This window comes from Vulpes lagopus, chromosome 12 (genome assembly GCF_018345385.1).
Source record: "Vulpes lagopus strain Blue_001 chromosome 12, ASM1834538v1, whole genome shotgun sequence".
Classification (NCBI taxonomy): domain Eukaryota; kingdom Metazoa; phylum Chordata; class Mammalia; order Carnivora; family Canidae; genus Vulpes; species Vulpes lagopus.
In genome coordinates, this window is record NC_054835.1 from 42,210,002 (window position 1) to 42,223,068 (window position 13,067).

Below are 13,067 nucleotides of genomic sequence, written 5' to 3' on the forward strand. Positions count from 1 at the left end.
TTTTTTTAAGATGTTACTTATTCATTCATGAGAGACACACAGAGAGAAGCAGAGACACAGAGGGAGAAGCAGGCTCCACACAGGGAGCCGGATGCAGGACTCAATCCTGCGACTCCAAGACCATGCCCTGGGCTGAAGGCAGGGGCCAAACCGCAGAGCCACCCAGGGATCCCCTCTCTTCGTCTTTTTGCCTAAAGAAGTTTTATTCATTCTTCAAAAAAGTATACGCACCAGAGCACCTGAGTGGCTCAGGTCATTGTCCCAGGGCCCTGGGATCGAGCCTCTAGTTGTGCTCTCTGCTCAGTGGAGAGCCTGCTTCTCCTTCTCCCTCTGCTACTCCTCCCTGCTCCTGCATGCTTTCTCTCTCGCTCACTATCTGAAATAAGTAAAATCTTAAACAAATAAAAGTAAAAGCACCATCTCCACTAGGCAGCCAGCCACCTCCACAGCTTCCAACAAGTAACTCCAACAGGTAACCTCAACTTCATCTTCTAGGCACCCTACTGCAGCCTCCATTGGACAAAGCTCCATTAAAACATGTCACCATATTGTCGTTAAACATGCCTGTTCTCACTGGACTGAAGCCTCATTCGAGGGCAGAGATTTTTGTGACATTTATCTTTGTATTTGCGGTGCCCACAAGCAATGCCATGCTGTAGTACTCAAACATTTAGTGAATGAAGGAGTCAGGTTCATGACCTACCAGCCTCTCTGCAGTTCAGGAAAAGCCAACCTAGGTTCTTGGGTAATTCATTTCTGCACGGAGCCAGGTGGTTCGCAGAGTTCAGCTGAGGCTCTGGCTGCTGTGCACAAGCTCCTTGCCTCTAGTTAGGCTTCCTGTAGCTCTGAGACTCTGTGCTTCAGTTTCTTTATCTTTAATACGGGGAATACGGGGACAATAAGAGTATCTTCTCACAGGGTTGTTGAGGGGATTACAAGCAATGATGCATCGAAAGCTCTTACTTAGCACAGTGATGGCCAAGAGTAAACAAGGCTCCTCAGAGATAGGCGTTTACGTATAGAATGAATGAGTGAAAAATAACTTGAGGTTGTCTGATCATTTATTGAGCACCTCCTGTGTCCCGTACTAACATGCTAAAAGCAGATAAGCAACCGCATGCACACTGCTCTTAACACAGATTGCCGGGAACCAGGGAAGGTTTTCTGGAGCTTGAGTTTTGATACGAGCGACGCATGGGAAGGTGAAGGTGGTGCTAGTTAAGAGATGGTGGGTCTGGGACGCCCGGGTGGCTCAGTGGTAGAGCATCTGCCTTTGGCTCAGGGTGTGATCCTGGGGTCCGGGAATCGAGTCCCCCATCGGGCTCCCTGCAGGGAGTCTGCATTTTATCTCTGCCTCTCTCTCCCTCTGGGTCTCTCATGAATAAATAAATAAAATCTTAAAAGAGAGAGAGAGAGAGAGAGAGAGAGACAGAGAGAGAGAGACGGTGGGTCTTCCGGACAGAGTTCCCTTTGGAAAGGTGTGTGAAGGTGGGCGACTTGGTTATCTACGCCACGAACGCGCGCGGAAGGGCAGCTCGGTGCGGTGAGCCGAGGCGCTGGATTCGAAGTTGAGTTCCAGTCCTATTTAGGTAGTAGCCGCGTGACTTTGGTCAAGTTACCGAACCTCTCTGAACTTCCCCAACTGTTAAAAAAAAAAAAAAGAGTCTGTTAAGAATATTCACCTGCCAGGGTGCCTGAGCGATGACGTAACCGTGCGTTCGCCAACAGGCGCTCTATTTAGAAGCCGCAAGACGCCCAGGCGGGTCACTACTGGTCCACTGGCTCCACGGGGTGTGGGTTCTCGCTCGGAGCATGCGCAGTAGGCCCACAGCGCGGCCCGTCAGGCACTGCGGTAGGCGCCCTGGAGGCTGGCAGGACCCTGACCCCAAGATGGCGGCGCCCAGCGAAGTGCCTGCGGCTGCCTCCGGAAAAGACGGTGGCGGGGACGACGGTTTTGGGTCATGGCTGGACGGACGGTTGGAGGCGCTGGGAGTGGACCGAGCCGTTTACGGCGCCTACATCTTGGGTGTCCTGCAGGAGGAGGAGGAAGAAGAGAAGCTGGACGCTTTGCAGGGTATCCTCTCTGCTTTCTTGGTGAGAAGCCCGGACACGTTCCTGTTAGCTTTCTGGCGGCCCTTGTCAGTACTTCGTACCCCTTTTCCCATACCTGGTGTCCCAAATGATTAGTGGTCTTACCTGGGAGAGGAATATTCTGAGGTCTGGGCCTCGGGGCAAGGGGATTACTCACCAACCAGGGTTTGGGAAAGTCAAAAGGTTGCAGGTGCATAAAGAAGAATGGCTTTCCCTTATTCCTGGGGACACGACCCTCTCGGATGCCTGTGGGTGAGCTGGGTGAGTATTCTTCCGAAGGCGTTGAAGTGTCTAAATGAGAGTTTTGTCATAAACGCCTAACGACCAATCTCATTCCCATCCATTGACAGTGTTCAGAGAGGGGAATAAAGTGCTCTGGGGATGTCTGTGCTCTTTAAGAGGCAGTGTCCAGGGCTGTCCCATGACAAAAGGCTGCAGGAAGTACCCTCTCGGTTCCTATTTTGGAGGTAAGAGTCCAAAAAAGGTAAGCTGGCAGTAAAAGTCTTGGTATAGGTCTAGGCCTAGGCCGAACTGAAACAAATATTGTGCTTAATCTTTTATAGTATTTAGAGATGCAGAAATTGTCAGTGTTTGCTGGAGGAGGTGGGAAATAAAGTCAGAGTTTTAAAGAAGAGAGATAAACTTGGTACCAGCTTCTTAGAAACAGATTCAAGAACTCAGAAATGTGTACTTTAATCTGTGTTTAAGTAGTAAGTCACCTGGTTGTCCACTTTTCCAGCCTGACCATTCTGCTGCCTTCATCTCTGCTTATAGTTACTTGTTGGAAACCTGGTTCAGTGATTGGGCAAATGGTTGAAATATAATACTAGTGCAGCTGTCCCAGGGCCTCCTGGCAATGTCCCGCTTTTAGTCCCAAAGCCTGCTCTGGTGAGATTGACCTATACATGGGAAAGCTTTAAAACAGCTTGTGATGTGGCTCATAAATTCAGTGGAGATAGAACAGTATGGAGTAAATTCTTTTCCTGGACCTTGACATTGCAAGTTGGTGGAGGGGGATAGTGTGAGGCAAGCGATTTAAGTTAGTTTGTTATTTCCAGCTTAGAAGTTACTAAAGACTCCATGAAAAAGAAGTTGAAGTAACTTGGGTACCCATTGGTATTAGCTCCTTGGCTTGTTCTTTTCATGGTGTCATCATTTAGAACTGCATGTCTGCTGCTGATAAAAGCAGGCATGAGTTTGCCTTAGACTATTAAGTGTCTTGATAGATGAGAGAAAAGTTATCTAAAACCAGATTTGGTTCTTTATATCTGCCTCTGTTTACATGAATTACGGAAGACACAGTCATTTTTAAGGGTGGCTTCCCCCTCTCTCTGCTGGATCCACACACCATACTTAATTTTCTCTTGGTTTTCCCAACCCCTTCTATATAGGAAATGACTTTGGGAAGAATTGGCCAGGAGTTATATGGTGAGGCAGGGGTCCTGTTCATGAAACAACTGAGAAGCAACTTTACAGAACAGCAAGGCCAATGAATATGGTATATATCAAACACATAATTCGTAATGCTGTTTACTTTCTGTCGGTCAGGCTCTATATACAAGCCACTGACTGTTTTACCAAATCCCTTTCCAGAAAAAACAAAAGGCATTGCTAAATCAATCACCAGGTTGGGCTAGAATTCAGTATTAGGAATTAAGTTTGTCAGCAACAATTTGAGTTAAGATTCAAGAACATTGTATCTTGTCAGGAGCAAATAACAGTTAATAAATGCTTTTTATTAATCCTTTTTTTGGGACGCTTGGGTGGTTCAGTGGTTGAGCGTCTGCCTTTGGCTCAGGGCATGATCCCGGAGTTCCACGATTGAGTCCCACATCGGGCTCCCTGCATGGAGGCTGCTCCTCCCTTTCTCTATGTCTCTGCCTCTCTCTCTGTGTGTGTCTCACGAATAAATAAATAAAATCTAAATAAATAAAATCTTAAATCCTTTAAAAAAAATTCCTTCTAGCGGTATTTGTATTGATTGATTATCAAGTTTTTATTGATGGGTTATTCTCTATCAAGCACTGCCCAAAGTGTTTGGGGTACCTCAGGGAACAAAACAAAAACCCCTGCCCTGATGGGATAACATTCTAGTAGGGAAAACCTTAATCAGTAAATTATATAGTATGTCAGAAAATGATAAGCACTAGGAGAAAAAGAATATTATAAGATCAGGAGTGGAATGGAGGGGTGAGTTTTCATTTTCAGTAGGATTATTACATTAATTGGGGTCTTACATCTTATGGCACCTGTTTATATGTACCAGCTTTCTAAATTGTCAGTGTCATGAGACCCAGGGCTTTTTCTCATTCATCTCTCTCACTATCTTAGTGCTTTCAACATGGCAGGCACCATCTGGATGAATAAATGAACAAATGGATGAATGAACTCCTTTGGTCTGGGTGACGCCTGGGAAAATAAAGGGTCTTGTCCTCTGAGAACACCCTTTTTCTTTTGCTTCTCTACTCATTTACCTTCCTTCTCCTTCCTTTATTTTTCCTGCTGGGGGTTCATGAACAATAGAAACTCTGGGCTAAAAAAAGAAAAAAAAAAAGAAAGGAAACTCTGGGCTAAAATAATTTCTTTTTTTCTTTTCTTTTTTTTTTTTTAAGGATTTTATTTATTTGTTCATGAGAGACACACACACAGAGAAGCAGAGACACAGACAGAGAGAGAAGCAGGCTTCATGCAGGGGGCCCGATGTGGGACTCCATCCCAGGACCCGAGGATCACGCCTGAGCCAAAGGCAGACTCAACCGCTGACTGAGCCACCCAGGCGTCCAAAGAATTTCTGTATATTTGGCATCTGTTCTTAAAGAATGCAGAGTAGAGGATAGAATCCTTTGCTGGGTACAAAATAAGGAAATCCAAAATAGGGGCGCTCCTGGGTGGCTCCTTCAGTAGAGTGTGCGACTCTCGATCTCAGGGTTGTGAGTTCAAGCCCCTTATTGGATATAGAAATTACTTGAAAGAAAAATCTTTTTTTTTAAAAAAAAGTGTGTTCTGCTTCTCCTCACTTTCTTTGAGAGATGATTTAACATAATGGCTGAGAATAAGACTGCTTGGGCTCAAATCCTGTTTAATCCATTTGCTACTTGTATGACCTTGGGCAAGTTACTTAACCTCTGTACCTTGGTTTCCTCATCTGTAAATTGAAAGTGGCAATAGCGCTTACATCTTGGGATTGTTTGAGAAATTGAGTACTTATGTGAGGTGTTTAGAACAGTTCCTGGCACATGCTAAGCATTTAGTAAATGTGAACTCTGACAGCTCATTTTGAGGGGTAGAACATGAAGATTGTGGAGGCAGCCATAATGAAGATGGAGGAGAATGCCCATACTTGAAATGCCTATTCTTCACCAAGCAGGGTAGGGATTTTATACATTCTTATTCATCCTCACTAAAATCCTGACAAGACGTGAAGCTCAGAAAGGTAAACTTGTTCTCAGACCTGGGTTTGAATTTAAGTATGTCTGACACTGAAGCCAACATCCTTTCATCATACTGTGCTAAGGAGGAAGATTGGTCAACATGCAGAATGTGTATGCTTGTGTAAAATGGACAGAGGGTGGGTGTGGATAGGAGACCATATGCTCATTCAGGTGGAGTGAGCAAGGTAATGGATATGTTCCAGCATGAAAGTTGATAAACCTTGAAGAATGTACTGAGTTAAGTCTATCAGCCAAGGAAGATTTCCCAAAGGAGAGTTTTAACTCAGGTAACAGGTTTTTGCTCCAGAAGCATGAGGAATACTGTCCTGAGTTATTGTGAACCCTTTCCCCTGGAGCTTGGCAGGATGGAGTTGGTGCTCTTGACTTAGAAGGTGTGGACTCACACATAGGATTATTTCTGAACCTCAGAAAAGAGAAACATACTTTTTATTCTGTGGCTCTCAAACCTGCCCCGTGACTCCTTATCACCAGAGGTAGAGCTGTGTCCTGGGCATGGGCTTTGTCCAGGCCGAGCGCTCTCTCAGGAAATTAATTGGTCTATTTTTCCAACTAGGAAGAAGATTCTCTTCTTAACATCTGCAAGGAGATTGTGGAACGTTGGTCGGAAAGTCAGAATGTCGTCACCAAAGTGAAAAAAGAAGGTAGCGTTGGGAGTTTGTCTAATCTCCAGGCCCTTTTCTGACAACTTGTCCTATACAGCTGTGAGCAAGAGGGTTTTGAATTTTCTCTGCCCAATGTGGAGCTGGATCCCAGGACCGTGGGATCATGACCTGAGCCAAAGGCAGAGGCTTACTAGACTGAGCTACCCAGATGCCCCTGGTTGGTTGTTTTTTTTTTTTTTTTTTTTTTTAAAGCTCCCCCAAATGATTCTAATGTGGATCCAGGCATAAAAACCACTACTGGACACCATTGCCTCTTTTCTTTGAGAATGATTAACTTAATAATTGATTTTATTTTAAGATAATCTATGAATTTCACCTGGCATAATCATCACTATGACAGGGACCAGCACAAGGGCTCCTGGGTGACTCAGTTGGTTAAGCATCAGCCTTCGTGATTCCAAGTCCTGGGATCGAGCCCTATATCAGGCTCCCTGCTCAGCAGGGAGTCTATTTCTCCGTCTCCCTCTGCTCTTCCCTACTGCTCCTGTGCTCTCTCTCTGTGCTTTTTTTCTCTCTCTCAACTAAATAGACGGGAAAAAGTTGCATGCTTGAAACTAAATTTTTTCTGGTTCTAATACAGCGCTTTTCAACCTTTTTTTTTTTTTTTTAAGCAGCAGAACTTCAATTTATAAAATAGGTAAAAGCAGGGCTGCTCTGATTGAAGATGGATACAAGACCTAAAGCCTATCCTGCATGGTCTTTGCTTTGCCTTTGTCAGTGGCACCCAAGGCACCTCCTTTGAACCTCAGGGCCCTAAAGAATCAGCAGATGCTGTTGTCTTTCCTGCAGGCACTGTCTGAGTGGACTAGGGGTTTGGTGAGCTTGTTTTCTCTCACATACAACCTTGTTGCCCCTCCTTTCCCTTCCCTCCCAGATGAGGTACAGGCCATTGCCACCCTAATTGAGAAGCAGGCACAGATTGTGGTGAAGCCCAGGATGGTGTCAGAAGAGGAGAAGCAGAGAAAAGCTGCCCTCCTGGCCCAGTATGCTGATGTGACAGATGAAGAAGAATATCCTTCTTGAAGTCTTGTAACCATTCCCTGAGGCTCGAGTCAGAAGTGTTTTTTTTTTTTTTTTTTTTTAAATTTTTTTTTTTTTTTTTTTTTTTAAATTTATTTATGATAGTCATACAGAGAGAGAGAGAGAGAGAGAGAGAGGCAGAGACATAGGCAGAGGGAGAAGCAGGCTCCATGCACTGGGAGCCTGATGTGGGATTCGATCCCGGGTCTCCAGGATCGCGCCCTGGGCCAAAGGCAGGCGCCAAACCGCTGCGCCACCCAGGGATCCCCAGAAGTGTTTGATGGGTTTCAGTGAGCTCTGGGAAGTTGCCAATCTTCCCCTGGTGTGATTTTTTTTCCCCTTAAAATGGCACTGATCTATGACTCTTTGTGGGTGTGAGGAGTAATGTTGGGATAATTGATACCACACTTAACATTTTTCAGCACATAATCAGTATGTTCCTGAAAACTTAGGTGTAAAAGAAATAATGCCTTAATAATGGATCATTTATATTGTTTTTTGCAGAAGCTAAGGAATAGCTGTGATTCTTTGTGTAATATGTTTCTGTACAGTATTACACATAATCCATCTTTATATTCTTTTCCCAATTGATAAGGAAACTGAGACAGTGAGAAATGAATGTGTGATCAGACATGTATAGATTTAGTGGCAAAACCAGGACTAGAATATGGATATTTTCGAATGAAGGATTCCCAAATTTGGAGCAGTTTCTTTTTTTTTTTTTTTTTTTTTTAATTTTTTTTTTTTAATTTTTTTTTATTTACTTATGATAGTCACAGAGAGAGAGAGGCAGAGACACAGGCAGAGGGAGAAGCAGGCTCCATGCACCGGGAGCCCGATGTGGGATTCGATCCCGGGTCTCCAGGATCGCGCCCTGGGCCAAAGGCAGGCGCCAAACCGCTGCGCCACCCAGGGATCCCTGGAGCAGTTTCATTTGAAATTTTTTTTTTTTTATAATTGAAAGACTGAATCCCCAGCTAACGCAGGAGAAATCTGGAATTTGGGGGCTGTGCAAAAGGCAATTGCTATTGATGGGGACAGGCTTGGTTCCCTGTGAGTTTGAACTTGTTTAGGAGATGCTTAGCTTACAGAGCCTGCTTGAGTGGAGCATGTGGAATCTTATGCAGCAGGGCTCATACCAGAAATGTTAGCTGTCTCATCACAAGTTTAGGAAATAATTCTTAGGCTTTTTGGGGCCAGCTTGTCTTCTGGTTTATTGTAATTTTTTTTTTTTTTTTGCCAGGGTCAGCAGAGCTCTGTTTCCAATGACAAAATCTCCTTTCTTGGGCTAGAAAAGAACAATTTAAGCAGTGGTTCTTCCAGACGACCTGTTAAAACGCCGATTGCTGGGCCCCCTACTCCCCAGTTTCTGATTTAGTAGGTCCGGTGGGGAGCCTAAGAATGTGCTTTTCTAGCAAGTTCCCAGGGAGTTCTGGGAACCACATTTTAAGAAGAGATCTTACACTAGTTCTAAACAATCTTGAGACTTCTAAAGATGACTGCTGGGTTTACCACCATGTCTCTGATAGTGTTTTTCTTCAGCATGCTTTTCCTACCCATCACTTCACTGAATGTTTTCTGATGTTGGGCTGGGATGTGCTAGCCTTTGCTTTCCATCCAACTTTCCTTAACATCGCTCACCGAAGCCGATGAGAAGGATGATTCAGGTGCCACCACAATGAACATTGGTTCTGATAAATGTATCCTTCTCTTTGTCCGTCCCCAAGTGTTTCTCCATTGAATATTCTTGAGGAACAGTTTTTATCTTGCTGTCATTGCTGGGGGATCCTTTTACCAACAGGAACTCATGTTGGGCCAGTTTTGTGGGCCCCATTCCGAGGACAACCATAAATAGTCATTTTAAGGAGAAATTTCACCAAAGAAAACATGTTAACATGTACTGTGAAGGGAGGAAGGATTTCTTAAGAGAGGATTTCTAAGGGAACAGAAGAATCTACTCCCTGTGTATAGCACTGTGTTACCAGCAGTGGAATCAATTCCAACAGTATTGAAATTTTGACTTGGTCCTCAAAGACCGTATAATTTTGTCAGAACACAAACACTGAATCTTTTGAGCTAAAAATATGGACAGATGGAAAGAAGTGCTCAGGAAAGTCCCTACCAACAGACACTTATGAAAGCTTCTGCATTGATTGATTGATTGATTTCATTTATTTGTTTGAGAGAGAGAGAGTGCAGGGAAAAGTGGCAGAAGAGAGGGAGAGGGATTCTCAAGCGGACCTCCTGCTGAGAGCAGAGCTGATGCAGGGCTTGATCTCAGGACCCTGAGATCATGACCTGAGCTGAAACCAAGAGTTGGACACTTAACTATTAAGACTCCCCTCACAGGGAGCCTAGGTGACTCAGTCAGTTATGTATCTGCCTTCAGCTCAAGTCACAGTCCCAGGGTCCTGGGATTGAGCCCGCAGTCAGGCTCCATAGTCAGCAAGTGTCCGCTTCTCTCTCTCCCTCTGCCTCTCCCACTCCTGTGCACATGCTTATCTCTCTCTCAAATAAGACATTTTAAAAAGAAAAAAAATTCTGAAGTATGATGGGCTATCAAAGAAAAGGAGGTTATTTCAGGGAGACTTATTTATTTTAAAGCACTAAAGCAAAAAAAAATGTTGTTTTAAGAATAGGAAGGAAGTTGTCTGGTGGTAACAGGTTGTTTCTGTTTTTTTAAGTTTGTTTTTTTCTAGTAATCTCTATACCCAATGTGGGGATCGAACCCATGACCCCGAGATCAAGAGTTGAATATTCTTCTGACTGAACCAGCCAGGCACCCCCAGGTTGTGTTTTTAAAGTCTTAAGAAAGGAGGGGTAGAGTTTTGGCTAGGTATTTTCTAACTGCTTAAACTTATTTCGTATCTTTTATAAATCCAGTTTGTGGTTATTAAAACCTGCTTTTCACTTAAGCTTCATTGTTCTAGGGGAAAAAAAGCAAATTGATAAAGTGTAGTAAGGTTAAACAACTCTTTTCAAGCATTCTAATAATGCCAAGTATATAAAATTTTTGCCAATTACATTAATACTCTATTCCCTAAAACTAGCCTAGATACTCCAGTATTCCGCCATGATCTAAGTACTTATTCTGGAATGAAACTTCATTTTCATAAAATTTTTTAATCTTCAAATTTAGAGAAGTCTGAGGTTTATATTCTGAGGATTAGTTTTAAACTTTTGTTTAAAATAGTAGTTCCAAGAATCCCCATTTGACCAAAGATAAATTATCATAAGGACTTCTTTTAAAGACTAGAAATATGTAGAGAGAGAATAAGGACAGAGTGGTAGTTGGGACTGTATGACCTTATCCTAATCCCTTAACTCACCTGTAGCTCTGTTCCGAAACACCAATGTGGAAGATGTTCTCAATGCCCGAAAACTGGAGCGAGACTCACTTCGGGATGAGTCCCAGAGGAAGAAGGAACAGGACAAGCTGCAGAGGGAGAGGGACAAACTAGCCAAGCAGGAGCGCAAGGAAAAGGAAAAGAAAAGGACACAAAGAGGGGAGCGGAAGCGATAACCTTGGTCCACTCTGTTCTTTCTCTTCATTGACTTGATCAAAGGGAGAAGTGATTGTGCACACGTGTATTTAAGAGAAATGAGAGAACATTGCAAAGTGGTTTCCCAAGGCATTTCCCTTTTGTTTACATGGTCAAAAGGAAAATCACAAACACTTCTAATTACAACATGTGCCATGTCTCTGTGGTGTGGGTAATCAGATTATTGAAGTTGATGTCTGTACCAAAGATCTGGAATGGGGGCAACTTTTATATTTTAATACTGAAGTCCTGGCTCCTTTTGGCAACTTTACAAGTCTTCCCTCACCTAGGATAAATAGCAGAAATATTCAGAAAGCTTGACAGTTTTCATCCTGAAGGAGCAGAATCATGACCACTCCTTTCCTGAGATGAAATTTGGGAGTGTAAAGTACTTTGAAAGTAGCATTTACCCCTTAATGTATTATTTTATGGATGAAATAGAAAACAAATGAAGAGCCCTACCTGGATCTAGATATTATGTTAACATGGCAACGAACTATGAAAACGGAAGAAATGATGTAGATATTCTAGATTTGACTTTTTTTTTTAAAGCTTCAGCCCGTGGGAGGGAAAAGAAGTATCTTTTTAAAAAATAAAGATAGTTACATATTTTTCCTCATCGAGGCTGATTTTGAAAAAGAATGTGTATTGAGTGGAAGAATATCATTGTTAGCTAGATTCATTTTTTATAATCATGAGCCCTTGAGTGCTAGTAGAGATTTTAATCCTGATCTGCCCTAAAACAGGAGTATAAAGACATGATAATTATAGGTTGAGAGAAACTTCAGGAACCATGCGTTTAAGGAAGAAACACTGGAAATCTCTGCTAACACAAAGATATTTAAGAGTGTACTTTGTGGGTGCTCAACAAATTTAATGAGTGAATGGGAAAAACCTGGGAGAGTCCAAAGTGAGCAGAAACTCTCCATTTCTACTTTTGTCACAAGCCACATTCAATTGTAAATAAGGCCTTTTCTTCAGGCAGCCGACTCAAGAAACCTGAAGGGAGCAATCTCCCTGACAAGACAGAAAAGAGGTATTGTATACCTGAGGTTGGCAAACTACTGCAGGCAAGCAAATTTGGCTGTTTGTTTTTGCATAGTGCAAGTCAGCAATGGACTTTGCATTTTTAAAGGGTTGTAAAAGAAGGAATATATGACCGAGACCTTTTGTGGTCTATGAAACCTAAAATATGTACCGTGTGGCCCTTCAGAGAAAAAGTTTGCCAACCTCTGTTTTATACCATTAACCAAGAGGTTAACCAAATTTTTTACCTTTGTGCAGAAGGTCAAAAAGCATGGTTAAGGAAAAGGTGTGTCATCTCTATACACTCCTATAACCGTGGCATTGCATTTTTAAAAAGTAACCATCTTTTAAAAAAAAATAAACTATTTAAATCACTGTTTTCTGATTTACTCTGATTCCTTCCAGCTATTCATGGAAATGTGTGAACAGTCGCTTAGCAGTGTGTTGAATTTTGCTTTATATTTTGTTTTGATTAGCCCAATACGCTCTCCTGTTAGTTGAACCTCTTCCTAGAATCAAATTCTCTGCCTCCACTTTCCTTTCCGTGAGGTTGGGTATTAGGAGATTAGCAAGATTAACTTTTTTTGGAAGTCAGTAAATTGACTTTGAAGTCCTTACAAGTGCTTATGTTGGAGTCTTTGTCTTCTGTGACAGTAGCAATAGGCTGTGGCTACAGATAGCTTATGAGAGCACCTCTTTGATTAACCCTTATTTTGGATTTTTGATTTATTCTCACCTTGATTTTTGTATCTGAAGCAGAGCCAGGTTATATCCATGGACCCCTGAAGAATACTTGTTTTAGTGTTATAATAGTAGCCAGTTCTTATGGGACTCTATTATGTATATTACAGTTAGGTGTATACTTGAACTAAGATTTATTTATTTATTTTTTGAACTAGGGTTTAAATAGGAGGGATCCCTGGGTGGCGCAGCGGTTTGGCGCAGGAAAAAAGGATCAGCTCATTAGGCTGAGTAAGGTTATTCATTTAATTCAGGTGCTAATAAATCCTTTATGTCTAAAATGTTCAATGTTGCAAAGGGCAAATTTTAAACAACCAGTATTTTTATATAGTATGATGGACATTTTAGGCCAGAACCAAGATTTCATTCACAACATTAATTCCAGCCCACTACAACTTTATAGGCAGATTATTCAAGTAAGAAGGATGCTGATAGAGTTCAAGGCAATTTTATTTTATTTTTTTTAAAGATTTATTTATTTATGATAGACCTAGAGAGAGAGAGAGGCAGAGACACAGGAGGAGGGAGAAGCA

At 42.5% G+C, this 13,067-nt stretch overlaps 1 protein-coding gene across 2 annotated transcripts; it reads left to right on the top strand.

The window, feature by feature from the left end:
* Positions 1–1,856: 1,856 nt before the first annotated feature.
* On the top strand, positions 1,857–12,168 carry CCDC43 (coiled-coil domain containing 43). 2 transcript variants are annotated; one of them, XM_041726414.1, is made up of 5 exons: positions 1,857–2,094; positions 6,097–6,184; positions 7,080–7,215; positions 8,867–8,925; positions 10,561–12,168. In XM_041726414.1, exons 1-5 carry the CDS (start codon positions 1,891–1,893, stop codon positions 10,746–10,748), a joined length of 675 nt encoding a protein of 224 aa, XP_041582348.1. In that variant the 5' UTR covers positions 1,857–1,890; the 3' UTR covers positions 10,749–12,168. The 2 variants fall into 2 exon arrangements, with proteins under 2 accessions (XP_041582348.1, XP_041582349.1); XM_041726415.1 differs by lacking the exon at positions 8,867–8,925.
* Positions 12,169–13,067: the final 899 nt, after the last annotated feature.